Source organism: Somniosus microcephalus, chromosome 17 (assembly GCF_052327205.1).
Source record: "Somniosus microcephalus isolate GS21.2 chromosome 17, FLI_Smic_1.0, whole genome shotgun sequence".
Taxonomy (NCBI): Eukaryota; Metazoa; Chordata; class Chondrichthyes; order Squaliformes; family Somniosidae; genus Somniosus; species Somniosus microcephalus.
Window position 1 is genome coordinate 86,741,793 of NC_141003.1, and position 21,681 is coordinate 86,763,473.

General features: G+C 47.8%; 1 protein-coding gene across 8 annotated transcripts in view; it reads right to left on the reverse strand.

Moving 5' to 3' along the window:
* Positions 1-21,681, reverse strand: part of frmd4a (FERM domain containing 4A) — an 894,188-nt gene that overhangs the window by 369,433 nt on the left and 503,074 nt on the right. The window contains exon 1 of one of the 8 annotated variants that reach the window (XM_086010815.1): positions 749-1,453. The exons of the other annotated variants lie outside the window; for them this stretch is intronic. Within the exon in view, the coding sequence (XP_085866941.1) occupies positions 749-907 (159 nt within the window). The 5' untranslated portion in view covers positions 908-1,453. Of the gene's footprint in view, positions 1-748; positions 1,454-21,681 lie in introns of those variants that run through there. 8 annotated transcript variants of the gene reach the window in all.

A 21,681-nucleotide genomic window follows, 5' to 3' on the forward strand; every position in this document is an offset into this window, starting at 1 on the left:
CCTAAAACAGGCGTTTTAAATATAAATAAATGTGTATGTAAATGAGGGGTCTGACTGGTGTCCGGGGGATGGGAGCAGGTGCTGGGCCGGGGCCTGTTCCGCTCCGCTTGGTGTGGGCGCGACGCAGAAACCGGCTTCACTGCCCACTTGACCCCGGATCACTACGGCTTGCTAACATCTTTGAGCTGGAAACGCAAAGTGAAACCTTCTCTTGTTGGACTATAGAAGTAAATATGGATCTCGTATAGGTGAGTTTCAGTAATTTTTTTAACGAAATGGATGGGGATCCAGGAAGAGCAGATCCACAGCACTCCTACTCACTGCGGACAGTCACGATGGGTCCCCCTCCCCCCAACGTTGAATTCCAGATTGCCGGCTTACTGAAATGACTTGATTTATCTTGCACATCTTGCAATTGTTGGCCATCTGTCTTTAAATTGAAATATGTAGATGACGTGAAGAGTTTATTTACATGCAAGAAATCGCTTAAATTTGGGTGCAAATTAACTTCAATGCCATAAAGCAAAAATCAGAGCACGATTGGACTTCTAGGAACGATGAACTCATGAAATAACGCAGCCCTCTGGTTATAAAGCAAGATACATTTTTTAAACTGTTAAAACTCACCCTTTCACCAAACGAATACTTGGACGTGCTTCGCAGAAGCTGCACTGTGTTAGAAATGCAGTCTTGACCCTGGAAGCACAACCAGCCAACACACTTCTGGTAACAACTGAACTTTCCCCACCTGATAAACGCCCCGGGAGACGCACCATGGTCTGAGGAGCAGCTGTATGGCGCGGAGATTACCAAAACGCCAGTTCCTGAGAGCGCGGGCAGTCAGGTTCCACACCAGGCTGTCCCAGTTATACAGCAAGTCTTCGAAAGTAAACAGTACCGTAGCCATTGCATCTGTAACTGAAACCTCGTTCGGTTCAAGCCGATTCTCCTGAGTGTTGCTCTTCTGTCAATACAGTAAATCGAAAATGACACTCAGATTTTTTTTTTTGTTTCTCTCAGCGTCTGAAGCCAACGTCAACTTCTCTTCTTTCCCATGAGAAGTGTTCCTCGGAGAATTCTTCTGGTAGCCAGAGCAGTACCGAACCCAGATCTACTTCAGAGACGAGGTTCAGCAACCTATGCAGATTATCAAGTGTCTTCATGCAAGGATCTCAGGAAAAGAAAAAGGCTACTCCCAGTATCCACTCTTTTTTTTCCAATAGTAGAGCGACACACATAAAAGGAGCGCTCAGAACTTCAGCTGGATTGTTTGGCTGCCAGAATTCTGTCCCAGGAAAAATTAACTCTCGACGTTGTTCTACTGCCAACATTCCCATGACATTCCATTTCTCTATTCAGGGCCAATGGTGCCAAGTACTGTACGTACAGAGCACCAATAAAACTACACAGGCAGGGCAGCGATTGCAGACTTTAAGCTGGTTGTCAATTTGTATCCGAGAACAATAACTTTATAACATAATCATAAACTGACATATTGTTGCCACAGTTATCACATTACAGCTCTATTGGCGGAGCTAATTCCTTCTGAGTTGCATTCTGTAATCATTCCCTTCCTGTTGAGAAGGGAAACTGCAGGCCAATCACCTCGAGCTTTGACAGTCCCTGAAATATCGACCATGAGATTTTACATGGAATCCATATCTTATCACCGCCATTGACCACATACTTAAGATAACCAGAAGTTCAATCTGGACCAGGGGGTTCCCAAATTCTGGTAGGCGCACCCCTGGGGTTACGCGAGACATCTCTGGGAGGGGGGTACGTGGGAGAAATTCTCTAACGGTGGATTTTATTTAGAAAATATTTTACTTATTTGCTTATTGCATTTTATAAACAGTCAAAGCTTTGAAACTCTGCGGGAATTTGTTGTATAAAGCAGTTCATTTACTTCAGGATGCAGCACTGAGAACACAGACACAGAGGCGATGAGGAGCCGCCAATCACCGTCCATGTTCTACAATGCCTGGGCATTAAGACGATAAAATAGTATTGTTTTCTTTGGAACAGAGGAGGCTGAGGGGAGACCTTATTGAGGTGTACAAAATTATGAGGGGCCTAGATAGAGTGGATAGGAAGGACCTATTTCCCTTAGCAGAGAGGTCAATAACCTCTGGAATTCTCTACCACAGAAGGCAGTTGAGGCCAATTCATTAAATATATTCAAGAAGGAGTTGGATATATTTCTTAAGGCTAAAGGGATCAAGGGATATGGGAAGAAGGCAGGGACAGGGTACTGAATTTGGATGATCAGCCATGATCTCATTGAATGGCGGAGCAGGCTCGAGGGTCCGAATGGCCTACTCCTGCTCCTATCTTCTATGTTTCTATAACCAGGGGGCATAGATTTAAAGTAATTGGTCGGAGGTTTAGAGGGGATTTGAGGGGAAATTTTTTCCCCCAGAGGGTGGTGGGGGTCTGGAACTCACTGCCTGAAAGGGTGGGAGAGGCAGAAACCCTCATCACATTTAAAAAGTACTTGGATAGGCACTTGAAGTGCCGTAACCTGCAGGGCTTCGGACCAAGAGCTGGAAAGTGGGATTAGGCTGGCACAGACACGATGGACCGAATGGCCTCCTTCTGAGCTGTAAATTTCTAGGATTCCATGAATCCTGTGTGCTGGTGGGGGGGGACGCGGGCTGCTGGGAACCTCTGATCTAGACCATCCGTTTCATCCATCTTCACTTGTTACAGGCAGACCTAAACAAAGATGAAGAACTGATTTACATTTTCACATCAAACTAAAGCTAATGGCCTAGAAATTCAGTTGTTAGCGCCAGCCGCTAGCGCCTTAAGAGGGCGAGAAGTGGGGCGCGAAGCGGCTAGCGCCCGGGCGCGGTGCAATCTGTGCCTCTCGCGAAATTCAGTTAAGATTTAGCGCCGGCGCAAAACCTTTGCACATGCTCAGCTGCGCGCACAGATCCTGATGTCATTTCATGGTGCAACGCCCTTTGTGTGCCCTGAACCGGAAATTCAGTGGCGCCGGCCTATTTTGCGCCTGGCACCCCCAGCGACTGGTAAAGGGGAACGGTTCCCAGTCGCTGTGGGGCGCGGGGGGCGCTATTTAAAGGGGACTCCTCCTGCATTATAAGTGGCAGCCATTTTGTGCCAATCCTTCTGTGTGAGAGAGAGATATTTGGAGAGAGACAAAGGGAGAGAGCTTTCTGCTTTGACTCAGCGCTCGCACAGGTACTTCTGGCTTCAGGCCAGAGCTTTGCACTTGGATTTAACTTTCAGTGCCATAGCCTTGAGTCGCCATATATAATGGGGGCTGCAATGGGTGGAAACGTTGGCTTTCTGCATTGCATTCAAAGGGATCAGCGACGCCGTGAGAGTGTGCCAGTCATGGCCAGACGGAGAAGGGCCAAAAGGTGTCGGTACAGGAGGTCTTACCCACCCAGGGTATACCGCCAGCAGTTCTCATATCTGAACATGTCTGAGGAGCAGTGTGTTCGGAGGCTGCGATTCAGAAGGGAGGTGGTCACAGAGATCTGCCACCTGCCTCGCAGAGATCTGCAGCCACAGCTGAGGAGCAGGACGTCTCTGTCGGTGGCAGTGAAGGTGATGGTGGCTCTCAACTTCTATGCCTCCGGCTCCTTCCAATCCGCTACTGGGGACATTGCCAACATCTCCCAGTTCGCGGTACATTGCTGCATCCGCCAGGTGAACAATGCCCTTTTCAGAAGGAGACGTCAGTGCATCTCCTTCCCCATGACCCTGGACAAGCAGCAAGAGCGTGCAATGGGATTTGGAAGAATAGCGGGCTTCCCCATGGTCCAGGGCGTAGAACTGATGAACCAGCAATGGTCAGGCCTTGCTTCAGGGCTGCAGTGTGCAGGGCATGGCAGCCAAACAAGTCGACCCTTCCCCTTTAAGAGCTGACCGGCGCCAGCGTGTCTGCCTTCATTGAGCAAATTGCCGCACCTGCGCTGCGCCCGCCCTCGGTGTTAGCGCCCCGGATCGCCGGCTTAGCGCCTAATGATAGTCGTGCATCGCCTGCTTTAGCACAGCAGCAACCTCTTGGGGCGATGCAACTGAATATCGATGAAGGTGGTGCTAAGTTGCACCGGTCGCAAAATTTAGCGAACGCCCGGCTGTAGCGCCCCAAACGTGGCTATACTGAATTTCTAGGCCAATCTGTCAGCCGTGGCTCAGTGGGCCGCACTCTTGCCTCTGAGTCAGAAGGTTGTGCCTTCAAGTCCCACTCCACGAGACTTGAGCACAAAAATCTAGGCTGACACTCCAGTGCAGTGCTAAGGGAGTGCGGCACTGTCAGAGGTGCCGTCTTTCGGCTGAAACATTAAACCGCGGTCCTCTCTGCTCTCTCAAGTGGACGCAAAATTTAAATTAAGTTAACTAATAAATTTGGTATAAAAAGCCAGTATCAGTAATGGTGACCATGAAACTATCGGATTTGTCGTAAAAACTCATCTGGTTCACTAATGTCCTTTAGGGAAGGAAATCTGCCGCCCTCACTCGGTCTGGCCTATATGTGACTCCAGACCCACAGCAATGTGGTTAACTCTTAATTACCTCTCTGAATTGGCCTAGCAAGCCACTCAAGAGCAAGTTGGGATGGGCAATAAATGCTGGCCTTGCCAGCATCGCCCACATCCCGTGAACATTTAAAAAAGAAAATCTTATGTCACTATTCAAAGAAGAGCAGGGGAGTTATCCCCGGTGTCCTGGGGCCAAAATTTATCCCTCAATCAACATTCACTAAAACAGGTTATCTGGTCATTATCACATTGCTGTTTGTGGGAGCTTGCTGTGTGCAAATTGGTGCTGCGTTTCCTACATTACACCAGTGACCACACTTCAAAAAGTACTTCATTGGCTGTGAAGCGCTTTGGGACGTCCTGAGGTTGTGAAAGGCGCTATAGAAATGCAAGTCTTTCTTTTTTTCTTTGAACCAGCCTGTATTCTCTGGTTTTAAAATCACAGTAAATTGTCAAACTGTTGTATCCCAGAGAACATATATCTTTAATATTGCACACAGTCTGTGCATTGCTTACTGAAGACTTCTTAGTTTTTGTGTTAAACCATGAATGATTAGCAACTAATACCACAGGCCCTGAGTTTGCGGTCAGAGGCTTCCCGCGGGGAAACGCCTCCGATCCGCAAATAAAATACCCGCCTACCTGGTGGTGCGGGAGGTGCGGAGCCTCACGGTCCTGGCCCTCTCCGGGTACCCGCGTGTAGAGGCCCCGCGTATCCGGGGGTTCAGGCGGATCGCAAGCGCCCCTGGGATCACGTGGGCCGGCCCAACCAATGACAGAAGGGAATCCCCATTCATACTTATGGAGATTCCGTATGTACAGAAACCCCGTGAGCATGAATGGGAACACCCCAAAAATACACCTAGACAGTAAATAAATAAATCATCACATATTTAAAATTAATTAAAATGCCATTTAATTAAATATTTAAAACAAAAATTAAGTTTTTTGAAAAATAAATTTAAATGTTTTAAAGGGGCTAAAAATAAACTTAACTTATTTCACAGGTTTTTAAATGTATGAATTATTGATAAAAATGTTATTTTAAACTCTTACACTGGTAAAAGCAGGCCCTACACCTGCTTTTACCAGGCGTCAGAATATCACGGGCATTCGCCGGGCGAACAGCGCTACTCTCCGCCCGCGGAGGCCCTTTTCCCGGGGATGGCTGTGATCTGTCAAGAAGATTCTCGACAGATCGCAAGTTCCGGGTTATCGCGCACGCGCTTCGCATTCCTAAACCCGGAACTTGCGCGGCACTCACGGGCGCGTGCGCGCCTCGTCGGCACCGGAGAATACAGGGGGCCAGAATCATTCCTGGTGTATTTATTCGCCTTGGGGAGGAGTGTTTTCGAAGCCGCTAATACTAATACAGGTGATTCGAACGCCAGTAATCGGAAAATGTCAGCGCGTTATTGGTTTTTTGTATTTTGCTGCATGCGATTGACTCTTTGCGGCAAAAGCCAAGGGAAGGCGCCAATCATCCAGCCCTTGCTGAGGCAACGGGCAAATCCGTTGCAGGAGGTGTTAATGGCTGACTGTGGCTGACAGAGCCTTTTGTGTGGGTGCGTGCGGTGAACACACCCGCAGAATGAATTCTGCCAGCCAGTGGCTTTTTTTTTGTTGGAAATAATAATTACAAATAATTTTTAAAAAACACAAGTAGATCTGCCCGGCGCTGCAATTTTTGACACTTCTTACTCCCGATCATATGAAAACAGGAGCCGTGACATTTCCATTCAGAGTTCACTCAAGTGTGTCAAATGAGCAAAATGAAATTGCGGTTTTACTGATCATTTCTTGCTGTAACTCAAAGGGAAACCCCCCCCCCCCCAGAAAACTAATGGTTTGTTTTTCATTCGCTAATTTTTTTTTTCTCCAAAGAGTTGATTGAACGAGCAACACGACGCGCGCACAACTCGTTAACACTAAAATAGTTTTCAGTGCTTCTCCTTGCTTCAGAGGGATGCTGGCGGGGGCGGGGTGGGGGGACTCGCTTGCACAGATGTCGCCGTCCTGACCAGAGGGGACATTTTTTTTTCACGTGCGACTCCAGTCGGTGATTGTGCGCAGGCTATTCGACCTCAGAAGGCATCGCAAATGAAGCTGATTTTTTTTTTAATCCCCGCCCGGTGACCACAAGCAGGTACTTTCCCCAGCAAGGGGTGAGGGGCCTGGGCTGATATTTCTCCTCCTTGGCCCAGGGGTGTGGATGTCAGTCATACCAATTCTAGCGCAAAGAGGAAATCTTTGTTCTGATGATGAATGCATCCACTAAGCCCCCTGGGGACGCTGGCGTTGATGAAATGGCTAATATTCTGAAAAGGTCACCTATTTATTTTGAAGCCCCTGCATGTAACTCTGGAGAACGGCGGTGAAAGGCAGAATTGAGGGCGCGTAATCCTAATTAAATTTTTTTTTAAAATATCAATATCTGAGGGCAAGGGACCATCTAATTTTAAAAGCATGAATTTTGTGTGCTGCAAGAGTGCAGCTGATGCGAATCAGGGACTCTAAACATTTACTGAAGGCTCACTTGGGATATGCACTGTCCCGTCTGGTAGTCAGCCACATCGATCCGCAAAGACCTTTGGCTCCATCGCTGTTCTGTTCCGAGTTCGGTGATCTGAACTTTTGACAGAGGATTGCATGGGATATACGACACAGAAACAGGCCATTCGGTCCAACCAGTCCATGCCGGCGTTTATGCTCCACTCGAGCCTCCTCCCGTCTTTCCTCATCTAACTATCAGCGTAACCCTCTATTCCCTTCTCCCTCATATGCTTGTCCAGCCTCCCCTTAAATGCATCGATACTATTCGCTTCAACCACTCCCTGTGGCAGCGAGTTCCACATTCTCACCACCCTCTGGGTAAAGAAGTTTCTCCTGAATTCCCTATTGGATTTCTTGGTGACTATCTTATATTGATGGCCTCTAGTTTTGCTCTTCCCCACAAGTGGAAACGTTGGGCTGGATTTTCATTGGGCCGTGGAGGCAGGGTTGGAGGCGTGTGGGGGGTTAAAATCCCCAAATCGGGGGTCCCGAACCCATCCCGCCCGCAACCCACCTCCATGCCAGTTTCAAAAGGATGCAGGTACCCGCCCCGCGCTGGGACCCGCCTCCCCGAGGCGGGAAGGGGATTAGTGCCAATTAACTGCCTGTTAACAGGTAGTTAACAGGCAGTTTTTAGCCTAATCCCTATTTTTATTGTTGAAATGTGGGATTCCTGACGGCTCCAAACCACGCCAAGTTAGCGAGGCGGACCGTCGGGCTGAAGGGCTTGGAGGGGTCGAGATGTCCGGTGTTCAGGTGAGTGATGGGTGCATGAGTGCAGAGGTAAGTGTGTTTGGTGTGTGTAAAGTGTTTAAAGAAGTTCTACTAACCTTTACAGCCTTCCTTCCTTCAGATCTCGGGAGTCCCTCATCTCACGACACAGAAAGCAGAATGGCCGCGAGCTGTCAAAATCTGCAGCATTCAGCTTTCTGTTCCGGAGAGATCTCTAAATCAGCCTGAGAGGAAGGAATTAACTTAGAGTACAGATTGTCAGTGTTTGACAGCTTCAAACAGCTGTGAAACGCTGATATTTCATCTGTCAAAAGGTCTTGACAGATGACATTTCAATCTGTGACGTCACCTGTTGCTGGGTGGCCCTTAATTGACGGGCTCAACAAGGTCAATCAAGTCAAAATCACGTGGGTTGGCTAGAACTCGATAGAAGTGGGACTACAACCCCAAAAGTTGTAGTCCCGCCTCCTACCTGACTCCTCAATGAAAATCTAGCCCACAATCGCTCTCTCCACTCTATCAAAACCTTTCATAATTTTAAAGACCTCTATTAGGTCACCCCTCAGCCTTCTTTTTTCAAGAGAAAAGAGACCCAGCCTGTTCATCCTTTCCTGATATGTATACCCTCACAGTTCTGGTATCATTCTTCGAAATCTTTTCCGTACCTTTGCTGTGCCTTGATATCCTTTTTATAATATGGCGACCAGAAGTTGGACTGCACCAGGTCTCAGTGCTCCAGGGCCAGGAAAGGAAGCAATCAGCCAAGGATCTTTCTCCTGATGGAAACTGCATCTATGCTGCTGTCAGACGATGACACGATTGGCTCAGTGGGCAGCACACTCGCCTCTGAGTCAGAAGGTTGTGAGTTTAAGTCCCACTCCAGAGACTTGAGCACAAAAATCTAGGCTGACACTCTAATGCAGTGCTGAGGGAGTGCCACACTGTCAGAGGTGCCGTCTTTTGGATGGGATGTTAAACCGAGGCCCCGTCTGCTCTCTTGGGTGGATGTAAAAGATCCCGTGGCACCATTTTGAAGAAAAGCAGGGGAGTTCTCCCCGGTGTCCTGGGGCCAATATTTATCCCTCAACCAACATCACTGAAACAGATTATCTGGTCATTATCACATTGCTGTTTCTGGGAGCTTGCTGTGCGCAAATTGGCTGTCGCGTTTCCTACATTACAACAGTGACTACACTTCAAAAGCATTGGCTGTAAAGCACTTTGGGACGTCATGAAAGGCGCTATAGAAATGCAAGTCTTTCTTTTTAATCCTCAATGGTGGAACAGCCTGCTCACGGTGACCGAACACGCTCACATGTGAAGAAGGAACACTCAACCGAGCTTCCAGAGGGCGGCAGGCACCCAGAGGAACTGAACCCCATTATCAATCAGTGCCAAGAGGCTTCAACATCATTCTTACTTTTCAGGAAGGGACTAGAACAGGACAGAACACCACTAATTTCATGTGAAATATGTCAGCTTTATTGTCCATCATTTGGTATGAGGTTCATGTAGGGGGTAATTTGGCCACAAAACAGGCGATATGGATTCAGCCGCCCATTATAGGTCCCTCGCCATTTTGAAGTCAATGGAATTAATGACAGGAAAGATGTGATTACACTAGAGGAGATTTACCAGGATGCTGTCAGGACTGGAGAATTTTAGCTATGAGGAAAGATTGAATAGGCTGGGGTTGTTTTCTTTGGAACAGAGGAGGCTGAGGGGAGATTTAATTGAGGTGTATTAAATTATGAGGGGCCCAGATAGAGTGGATAGGAAGGACCTATTTCCCTTAGCAGAGAGGTCAATAACCAGGGGGCATAGATTTAAAGTAATTGGTAGAAGGATTAGAGGGGAGTTGAGGAGAACTTTCTTCACCCAGAGGGTGGTGGGGGTCTGGAACTCACTGCCTGAAAGGGTGGTAGAGGCAGAAACCCTCATCACATTTAAAAAGTACTTGGATACGCACTTGAAGTGCCGTAACCCACAGGGCTACGGACCAAGAGCTGGAAAGTGGGATTAGGCTGGAGAGCTCTTTGTCGGCCGGCACAGACACGATGGGCCGAATGGCCTCCTTCTGTGCTGTAAATTTCTATGATTCTATATTGAATCGATATCCCCCGTTTTACACCCAAAGTAAAAATTACCCCCGTCGAGTCAACTAAGATGGGGAGTAACTAAAGTGTGTTTTACAATAGTTGTTTTCCAGTACAACCTCCATTCATACTTCAGACCCAATCAAACATTACACTAAATGGAAACTCTAATCTCACGAGTTTTACTTCAACTTTGACAGAATGCTTACGGTTTGCATTTACATACCGCTGTCATTTACACTCATGGGAAACTGTGCAGCGAACTGACCTGAAGATTAACTACTCGTGCTGAACAGCCTGAGCCGCTAGATCTGTGTCTCTGTTTTTTTTTTAAAAGTCTCTCATTTTTCTAGCAATTCTGAAGCCACAAGGTCCTGCGATATAAACAAACAGTCTGACCTCCTGCCCTGAAAGTTGTTCAAACTGCGTGGATTAGACTGTCGTAGGGTTTTTTCCCAAACTGTCAGCGACTTCAGGCTGGAAGCCTATTTCCAGATGTTCTTCCCAGTTACAGATGTCAGCTCACAAATATTTTCCATTTATTTGCAAGGAAAAAAGAGTCAAAAGGTTAGCTGCTATTTGCAAACAGAATTATTTTTAAACAGCATAAAATCTCGCCAAAAAGAGAGGGGCGATAAGGGAAAGAACGGATACACAGATTGGGACTGAAATCTTGAATGAATTTCTGTTAATTTGAAGTGTCACCATGGCTCAGTTGGTAGCACTCTCGCCCCTGCGTCAGAAGGTTGTTAAAGGACGAGAGGTAGAGAGGCGAAGGGGTTTAGGGAGGGGGTTCCAGGGCTTAGGACCAAGGCAGCTGAAGGCACGGCCGCCAATGGTGGAGCGATGGAAATCGGGGATGTGCCTCATACAAGTTTGCTGAGTGTAGGCAAGCTTTCGACCATCCACCACCTTAAACATTCACTCCCTCCACCACCGGCGCACCGTGGCTGCAGTGTGGACCATCTACAAGATGCACTGCAGCAACTCGCCAAGGCTTCTTCGGCAGCACCTCCCAAACCCGCGACCTCTTCCACCTACAAGGACAAGGGCAGCAGGCGCACGGGAACACCACCACCTCCAAGTTCCCCTCCAAGTCACACACCATCCTGACTTGGAAATATATTGGCCGATCCTTCATCGTCGCTGGGTCAAAATCCTGGAACTCCCTCCCTAACAGCACTGTAGGAGCACCTTCACCACACGGACTGCAGTGGTTCAAGAAGGCGGCTCACCACCACCTTCTCAAGGGCAATTAGGGATGGGCAATAAATGCTGGCCTTGCCAGCGACGCCCACATCCCATGAACGAATAAAAAATAATGAAGCACATGGCTTCTGAGCCTGATCCTGTCCTCCCTAACCTTCCTGCAGGGGTCACTGGATATTAGAAACATAGAAATATAGAAGATAGGAGTAGGCCATTCGGCCCCTCGAGCCTGCTCCGCCATTCAATGAGATCATAACTGATCATCCAAATTCAGTACCCTGTCCCTGCTTTCTCCCCATATCCCTTGATCCCTTTAGCCTTAAGAAATATATCTAACTCCTTCTTGAATATATTTAATGAATTAGCCTCAACTGTCTTCTGTGGTAGAGAATTCCACAGGTTCACCACTCTCTGGGTGAAGAAATTCCTCCTCATCTCTGTCCTAAATGGCTTACCGCTTATCCTTAGACTGTGACCCCTGATTCTGGACTCCCCCGCCATCGGGAACATCCTGCATCTAGTCTGTCTAGTCCTGTTAGAATTTTATAAGTTTCAATGAGATCCCCTCTCATTCTTCTAAACTCCAGCGAATATAAGCCCAATCGACCCAATCTCTCCTCATACGTCATTCCTGCCATCCCAGATATCAGTCTGGTGAATCTTCGCTGCACTCCCTCCATGGCAAGAACATCCTTACTCAGATAAGGCGACCAAAACTGCACACAATACTCAAGGTATGGTCTCACCAAGGCCTTGTACAACTGCAGCAAGACACCCTTGCTCCTGTACTCGAATCCTCACTATGAAGGCCAACATACCATTTGCCTTCTTAACCGCCTGCTGCACCTGCATGCTTACCTTCAGCGACTGGTGCACAAGGACACCCAGGTTTCGTTGCACTTCCCCTTTTCCCAATCTATTGCCGTTCAGATAATAATCTGTCTTCCTGTTTTTGCCACCGAAGTGGATAACCTCGCACTTATCCACGTTATACTGCATTTGCCATGTTTCTGCTCAATCACCCAACCTGTCCAAATCATCCTGGAGTTTCTCGGCATCCTCAGGAATATTGATGAGGAATGGAGACTAATGACTGGGTTATTGTCCTCCCCAGCCCTCGGGCGCTAAGGACAATTGCAGGGCACCCCACTATCATCCGAGTGAGAGCTGCTTACACAGCACACAAACCGGATTGAAGCCGGGACCCTTTGGCTTAGTGCCACATGAGCCGCTCCGCTTACCCACTGAGTCATTGCTGAATCTGATCTTATTTCTAACCATTTAAACCCAATGTGGAAAATCAAGAGAGACAGAAAGGGAAAGTGTGGGAAAGTCAATAAAATAGATAGCACGATATAATCGCCGTAATGTTTAAATGACACTGCTCATTGACAGTTACACTTGGGCTTTCCCCAGATGAGAGCTGGTTACACCGCCACGTTACCTCATGCCAGCCAAACCAGAAGCTGCATCGCCGACGCACGCGAGTATCAGCTGGACTGTCCAGTTCTCCCAGCAAAGGAGGACATCTCAGCCTGGGAAGCAGTCCGCGGGTTGGGGAGGGGGGAGCCGGGGGGCAACATCCAAAAAGTGGTACCATCATTTTTTAAAAATCTCACGGCATCAAAATGAAATACGTGGTGGGAAAAGCATGATTAAGACCCAAGTCATAGTACAGCTATAGGGCTGAGATGAGGAGGAGTTTCTTCACTCAGAGGGTGGTGAATCCCGGGAATTCTCTTCCCCAGAGGGCTGTGGAGGCTCAGTCACTGAGTATATTCAAGGCTGAGAGCGAGAGATTTTTGGACTCGAGGGGAATCAAGGGATATGGGGATCGGGCGGGAAAGTGGAGTTGAGGTCGAAGATCAGCCATGATCTTATTTAATGGCAGAGCAGGCTCAAAGGTCATGGCCAACTCCTGCTCCTGTTTCTTATGTTCTTATGTTCTAACTTGACCACCTTATTCTGATAAAGAATGCAAATGCGGATATTACGAATATAACACACTAAAGTAGCTTTTAATCAGCGAGAGCTGAGCTGACTCAAGTCACAAAGAGGTGGTTTGGTAAAATGGATGAGGCTGCGTGTGGTGACATCATCATGCTGCTCCTGTGTCCGAGACACATGCTTCCACCGAGACAATGTCATTGCGTGTCATCTGTGGCTCAGTGGGCAGCACTCTCGCCTCTGAGTCAAAAGGTTGTGGGTTCAAGTCCCACTCCAGAAACTTGAGCACAAAAATCCAGGCTGACACTCCAGTGCAGTACTGAGGGAGCGCTGCACTGTCGGAGGGGCAGTACTGAGGGAGTGCTGCACTGTTGGTGCCATCTTTTGGATGAGATGTTAAACCAAGGCCGTCTGCCCTCTCAGGTGGACATAAAAGATTCCATGGCATTTCTCTGGGTTGAATTAAATTTGCCACTTTTCTGCCCACCAGACCAGTCCATTGATATCTTCCTGCAGTCTGCAGCTTTCTTCCTCACTATCAACCACACGGCCAATTTTTGTATCATCTGCAAACTTTTTAATCATGCTCCCTACATTGAAGTCTAAATTATTCCCTGATCCCAAAAGGTAATCAAGAAAAACTCCAGAATATCTAACCATCTTCACACCACCATTATTAAGCTGTGGCCTGTTTACTTTCCTCTGAAGGTTTATCTTTGGCATCAACAGCACAGACAACCAACATAACAAAAACAGATGATCTGATCATTATCACACTGCTGTTTGTGGGAGCTTGCTGTGCGCAAATTGGCTGCCGTGTTTCCTACATTACAACAGTGACTGCACTCCAAAAAGTACTTCATTGGCTGTAAAGTGCTTTGGGACGTCCGGTGGTCATGAAAGGCGCTATAGAAATGCAAGTCCTTCTTTGTTTCTTTTACTATATTCCAAGAGAATATCTGATTGTCTGTCTGTATTTATCCCGTTCACCTTTTAGTCTGATTCTCAACCTGATAAACTCAGGTTTTTGTTCGAGGAGTTAATCACCAACCGATTTGCTGGAAGCCTGTCCCTTAAATCCACTATTCTCTGGGGGTGAGCGGGGTGGAGAAACATTTACCGTTTGTTGGTTTTGCTCGATGTCCTCAGTTATACACTCGTAGGCCAATCTAATAGTCTACTTGAATTTACATTATCCATCCATCTCAGGACCACATGCTGATCTCAATCGTGGTGCTGCAACTCCCCCAGACAATGTATTCCGGGGCGCCTGACCCCTCAGACAACGGGCCGAGCTGCTCTATGCACTGCCACCGGATTCCGGCTCACAAGAAATGCACTTTTTCAAGCCCATAAGCTAAAGTACTGAAATGCAGCGATCTTCAAAGGAAGGATTTGAATTGCCATAGAGGGAGTACAACGAAGGTTCACGAGATTGATTCCTGGGATGGCGGGACTGTCGTACGAGAAGAGATCGAGTAAACTAGGCCTGTATTCTCTTGAATTCAGAAGAATGAGAGGGGATCTCATTGAAGCATCCAAAATTATTACACGGCTTGATAGGGTGGCTGCTGGGAGAATGTTTCCCTTGGCTGGGGAGTCTAGAACCAGGGGCCACAGCCTCAGGATAAAGGGTAGGCCATTCAGGACTGAGATGAGAAGAAATTTCTTCACACAGAGGGTGGTGAATCTTTGGAATTCTCTACCCCAGAGGGCTGTGGAGGCTCAGTCATTGGGTATATTCAAAACAGAAGTCGATAGATTTCTGACTAATAAGGGCATCGAGGGATAAGGCGATAGGGCCGGTGAATGGAGTTGAGGCAGATCAGCCATGATCTCATTGAATGGTGGAGCAGGCTCGAAGGGCCTACTCCTGCTCCTATTTCTTATGTTCTTATGTATCTTGTCCTGTCGAGGCCTAATTTGCAATCACGCAAATTCTTGATACAATTTCTGATGTAACCTATCACCGTAATAGCTAACAAGAGGCAGCTTTTGAAGCAATTCTACACTATCACTTCTCTGCTCGTGTCCTAACTCGCAACAAGTCCCGTTCACCCATCTCCCCTGTGCTCGCTGACCTACATTGGCTCCCGGTTAAGCAGCGCCTCGATTTCAAAATTCTCATCCTTGTTTTCAAATCCCTCCATGGCCTCGCCCCCTCCCTATCTCTGTAATCTCCTCCAGCCCCACAACCCCCCGAGATATGTGCACTCCTCTAATTCTGCCCTCTTGAGCATCCCTGATTATAATCGCTCAATCTCTGGTGGCCGTGCCTTCAGCTGCCTGGGCCCTAAGCTCTGAATTCCCTCCCTAAACCTCTCTGTCTCTCTTTCCTCTTTTAAGATGCTCCTTAAAACCTACCTCTTTGACCAAGCTTTTGGTCACCTGGCCTAATTTATCCTTATGTGGATCGTATTATGTCCGTGTATAATTGAGACACGGACTGCAGGAGTTGATTATAACAAGTCTTTACTGAATGGAGACAACCTGGAAACTGAAACTACAGAAGCCTGCTAGGACCTTTTATACAGGGGTGGTCACTGCCGGTACTGCAGTCTGAGACCAGTTATTCCCTTAAAGGTACATACACAACAATTCCTCCCCTTTTAGATAAACAGTACATAACATTCATTTAACAACTAAATAATAACTAATTACAATGACAATTACGGTTGCTAGATACATTGGTTGAAGTTAAGCAATTATAAGTTCAGTCTTTGCGGAGGCTTCCTGATTCTGTCTGGATAACGCCTCTTTGGGATATCAGGTTCTTCTGGCAAGGTTGCGTCGGGATCAATGTCATTGTTTGGTTCGTCTGCTTCCAATATCACCGATTCTGCGGTAGATGCAATTGGTACTTCGGTTTCATCGCCAGGTGTATCAGATCGTGGTGTGGAGTTGACGTTTTCCAGTGACTCTAGAATCTGGTCAGCATGGCGTCTTACAATGCTCTCTCCAACGTTCACGGTATACATTAGAGGTCCTTGCCGTGTACAGATCGTTCCTGGCTGCCATTTCTCTGTGCGGTAGTCCCGGGCCAAAACTGGTTGACCTATCTTAAAACTCCTGGTCGGCCTTTCATTCATATTCTGAAACTGCCTATTCTCCACATCTCTTCTGACGTTTGGCTTAACCAAATCCAAGCGGCATCGTAGTCTTCGATTGAAGAACATCATGGCTGGAGTTTGGTTGGTAACCGCATGTGTCGCATTCCGGTAGGCAAACAAGAAGTTATCCACCTTGTGTTGTAGGGGTATATCTTCATTACACATCGCCTTGATAGCCTTCTTGAATGTTTGAGGAAACCTCTCGGCCAATCCATTAGTGGCTGGATGATATGGGGCGGATGTGTAATGCTTAACACCATTGTTCTTTAAGAACCTCCAAAACTCTTCAGACACAAACTGTGGTCCATTGTCAGAGCAAATCTGTTCAGGCAGCCCATTCCTGGCGAATATGGTTCGTAAGACTGTGATAGTTTTTTCTGTGGTGGTTGAGGACATTTTTATTACCTCTGGCCACTTTGAATGTGCATCCACCACAATTAAAAACATCGAGTCCATAAAGGGACCAGCAAAATCAATGTGCACCCTTTGCCATGGAGATGAGGGCCACTCCCATGGATGTAGAGATGCACTTCCTCACAGCTTGTAGAAAATATCAGGGCATAAGGGAGAATTTCTACCCAAAATTCACAAAAAAATGCCCGGAATTCAGAAATTTGAATGACGACCAAAAACTCCCATACCTACTAGGGGAAGAGAGAAATTGTGTAACCTTAGCGGCACACTATGTTACAGTTTGCCATAAACAGAGGGACAACCACTAAATATAAGAAAAGAGTATATACAAAATATATGAATGTATATTTATACACTCAGGGATATATCTGTTTATACACTGTATGGATAGATCTGTGTTGATGTGTTCAACCATGAGTGTTTTTCGATGCTTTGGCAACATAAGATGTACCTTGTCATGCCAATAAAGCGATTTGAATTGAATTGAATTGAATTGAATTGTGGTGGGGCGTTTTGGACCTTCTGGCATCCTGTACAGCTCTTGGTCATCTCTTCCATTTCTCTATCGATTCCCGGCCACCACACAAACGCTCTGGCTAAGTTCTTCATTTTTACCCCTCCCAGATGACCCTCATGAAGCTCATTGAGCACTCTATCCTTCAATTTGGGTGGAATTACTACTCTGGATCCACACATCAAGGTTCCTCTGCACACTGACAGCTGTTCTCGGCGAGAATGCTGGCAGCAGTGGTTCGCCATGTGCTGGCCATCCCTTCACCGTTAAATCATAGACCCAGGAGAGTGTCGGGTCATTTCGTGTTTCCTTTTCTATGTTTGCATTCGTCACAGGGAGACATTCGACTATAGTCGAGTGGAATAACTCCACTGGATCCACTGCCAGTTCTTCTTCCACCGTCGGCAATGGTAGGCGCGACAATCCATCAGCATTCCCATGCTGTTTAGTTCCTTTGTACTCGATGTCATATTGGTGTGCCCCTAGGAAAAGGGACCACCTCTGTAGCCGTTGTGCCGTCATTATCGGTACGCCCTTCTGAGGGTTGAAAATGGAGACGAGAGGTTGATGATCAGTTAGTAGAGTAAATTTCTGACCGTGCAGGTAGTGATTGAACTTCTTCACCTCCCACACCAGGCTGAGGGCCTCTCTGTCAATCTGGGCGTAGTTACGCTCGGCTGAAGTTAACGAGCGTGACGCAAAAGCTATTGGCCTCTCTGAACCATCAAGGAATTTATGTGACAGTACCGCCCCAATGCCGTAGGGAGATGCATCACACGCCAGTCTTATCGGTAGTGATGGGTTGTAGTGAGCCAATACTTCTCTTGAAGTGATTAGGTCCTTACTCTTCTGTAAGGCCCGCTTACATTCATCGCTCCATTTCCATGCTACTCCCGTTCGTAGTAGGGCGTTCAGTGGATGCAGAATAGTGGACAAATTTGGCAAAAACTTATGGTCGTAATTCACCAATCCGAGGAATGACCTCAGTTGCGACACATTTTCAGGCGCTGGAGCCTTAACTACCGCTTCAATTTTGTCAGGGGACTTATGCAACCCCTCTTCATCAATCACGTGGCCACAATACGATATCTGTTTCTTTAAAAACTTGCACTTGGGGCGATTGGCTCGTAGCCCATGTTCACGTAGTCTAGTGAGCACCTGCTCTAGGTTGGCAAGGTGTTCACTGTCATCTTCACCTGTCACTAGGATGTCGTCCAAGTAACACTGAGTCCCCGGAATCCCTTGCAGGACTTGTTCCATCGCTCTTTGCCATATCGCCGGAGCTGATGCTACTCCGAATACCAGTCGATTATACTGGTAAAGACCTTTGTGAGTGTTTATCGTGAGATACTTCCTAGAGGATTCTTCAACCTCCATCTGCAAATATGCTTGTGCTAGGTCAATTTTTGTAAAATGCTTCCCTCCAGATAGTGAGGCAAAGATATCTTCTATCCTTGGAAGAGGATATTGTACTGTGTGAAGTTCACCGTCACCTTGAAGTCCCCACAGATGCGAACCTTCCTTGGCTCCTCAGACTTATTGTTTAACGTTTTCTTCATGACAGGAACGATGGGTGTCGCCCACTCGCTCCAGTCTACCTTAGATAACACGCCTGCATTCTCCAGATTCTCCAGCTCTGCCTCGATGGCTGGGCGAATTGCATATGGTACCGGTCTTGCTTTGAAAAACTTGGGAATTGCATTCTCCTCTATTTTTATCGAGGCGGTTACGCCTTTAAGAGTTCCCAGTTCTTGTTGAAATACCTCTTTGGCGTCAGCTAAGATTGTTGACAATCGTCCAGGAGTGATGTCGTCATCCTTTTTACCAGCCACCGTCAGTGCCTGAATGGAGTGCCAGTCTAAACTTATCTTTCTGATCCATTCACGTCCCAATAACGGTGGTCCACCATCTTGTAGAATGTAGAGATACAATTTCCGTATTTTCTTGCTGTTGTATTCGACAGGCACCCTTATTTTTCCTCTGGGGTATACTTTTTGCCCCGTATACGTCCTCAAGACAATGGATGTCTCTCTCAAGGGTATGTGTGAGAATAGCTGCTCGTAGTCTCGTCGATTCATGACGGTTAGAGCTGATCCTGTATCCAACTCCATTTTGACTTGGGACCCTGTTATCGTGAGGGTGACCCAAATGGTTCGGTGATCCTCTTTTGCGATTACGTTGTGAAGTTTGAGACAGCTTAGTCTCTTGTTCCCGGATTCACTATCGCTCATCTGGTCTTCGGAACTACTGTCCGTCATCTTTTGTACTTTCTTGTACAGTTCCTTAGTAGCCTTTTTGTTGTCGTTGGTCTTCTTCCCAGACCTGCAAACTCGTGCAATGTGTCCCATCTTTCCGCATTGCCTGCATATTTTGTCCTTGGACCAGCAGTCCTTCTGGTCATGGTTTGTTCTGCCGCAGCGATAACATTTTGCAAATCACCGTGTCATTTCATGGGTGCCGTATTCCTGTGGCTTTTGTTGTATTTCCGCAGCTCCCCTTGCTGCTGCTTCGTACGATACTGCCACGCTGAAAGCCTTATCTAGCGTCAGCTCTTTCTCTGAGAGTAACCTCTTCTGGGTTCCTTCACTCAGGAGTCCACAGACAAATTTGTCCCGTAAGGTATCTGCCAGTCCTGCTCCGAACTGGCAGTGCTTTGATAGCTTGCGTAGTTCCGTAAGGTAATCAGCATTGCTCTCATTTTTATGCTGATTTCTCCTGTGGAATTTAAATCTTTCTGCTATCAGCAGCGGTGTGGGATTTAGGTGTTCCTGTAGGATAGCAACAATTTCATTAAAACTCTTCGCCTTCGGTTTGGCTGGAGTAATCAGGTCCCGCAATAGGCCGTACGTTCTTGCGCCCATTAAATTTAGCAATACCGATGCCTTTTTCTCATTGGCTATTTCGTTTGCCTCGCAATATACCTCGACTCTTTCCACAGACGTGGTCCAGTCTTCTATTGCATTATCGAAGGCAGTGATATCGCCAGTCTTTGGCATCTTGAAAATCTAAGATGGCGCCTCCCGCGCTTTGCCTTCGTTCCCGATGGATCAAAATGGCGCCTCCCGCGCTTTTCCTTCTTCCCCGCCGAGTTAAGATGGCGCCTCCCGCGCTTTCCTGCCGCTGCCGCTGCTGCCAACGCTGTTGCTGGTGATTATATTTATTTTACTATCCTGTAATGGCGACGCCCTATGGTCTTCGCGCCTCCCCGGTCGCTGCTGCCAACGCCGCTCTCCGCGGTATTTTTATTTTTCTATCGCGCTTCAATATTTGCTCCGTTAATTGAAGAACCATTCCCGTCGTGGAGCGGACCCTCTGGGACACTTCCCTCCCTCTTCTTAGGTCCGAACGCTGCCCGGCTTCGAAGCACCGGCCGCGCCCTGTGTGCTCCACCCTCTCTCTCTCTCTTTGCTTCCCGACTCGCTGCCCGGCCCCGTTGCAGAGCCACCCGATCGAGCTCTAGCCAGCCGCAGCCCAGGAAGGATCAGTGCACTACCTGCCACCAGCCCGATTAGCTGGGAAACCACAGACTGGAGAACTAAGCCTGGTTCTCAACAGTCTCTCCTGCACTTTTCAATTCGATGATTTGGAGGGCGGTTGCCCACGGTCGACGCCCGTTTCTCAAGTTTCTTTGGATTACTTTTTTTTTCTTCTGGCTTCGACCTTCAACAACGTCGTCTGAGGTGCTGCCGAGTTGCAGGTAAGTTCGTTTCTTACTCGTCGCCAGTATTATGTCCGTGTATAATTGAGACACGGACTGCAGGAGTTGATTATAACAAGTCTTTACTGAATGGAGACAACTTGGAAACTGAAACTACAGAAGCCTGCTAGGGCCTTTTATACAGGGGTGGTCACTGCCAGTACTGCAGTCTGAGACCAGTTATTCCCTTAAAGGTACATACACAACAGATCGGTGTCAAATTTTTAGTCTTAAAATACTCCTGTGAAGCACCTTGGGACGTTTTACTACGTTAAAGATGATTTATAAATACAAGTTGTTGTTGTTGTTGTCATGTTTTTGCAAAGCCAAACTACTTTTTGCAACAGCTTCGGCCCCAGTATTGACTGGGTGGGTTGCATAGGTGGAGGGGGGTTGTGGAGGGGGAGGGGGAGGGGGCAGGGGGTTTGTGTAGGCGGAGACAGGGAGGGGAGGATGGGGGGTGTCGTGGAGGGGGGAGCGGGAGGGGGTAGATGGGGGAGGCGTTGCAGAGGGTGGAGGAGTTTCTATTCCACGTCGTGCCTCTTTTCTGCCAGCGGGGATGCCAGCCCGATTGACAGGCGTGGCTCCCTGTCGGGCGGGGAACGCTCCGGAGGAGGCCACAGCCACAGGGGCAGGTAAGGAACCAATTGCTGCGTTAGTGGGAGCATTGGTGGGGGGCGGCGGTCCAATCCCCAAGGGAGGTCAGATCCTCGGGGCTGGATCTTTGGAGGGGGGGTTGGTGTCCGATCCCACTATCCCATCTGGGGGTGGGGGTGCGTTCTAGGATGGGGGCGGCGGTTGGGGTCAAATCCTGGTGGGGATGGTCCAATTCCAGGTGTCTTTGGGTGGGGGGCTCCGATGGCAGGGGGGGAGGGTCTGATGGAAAGGATGG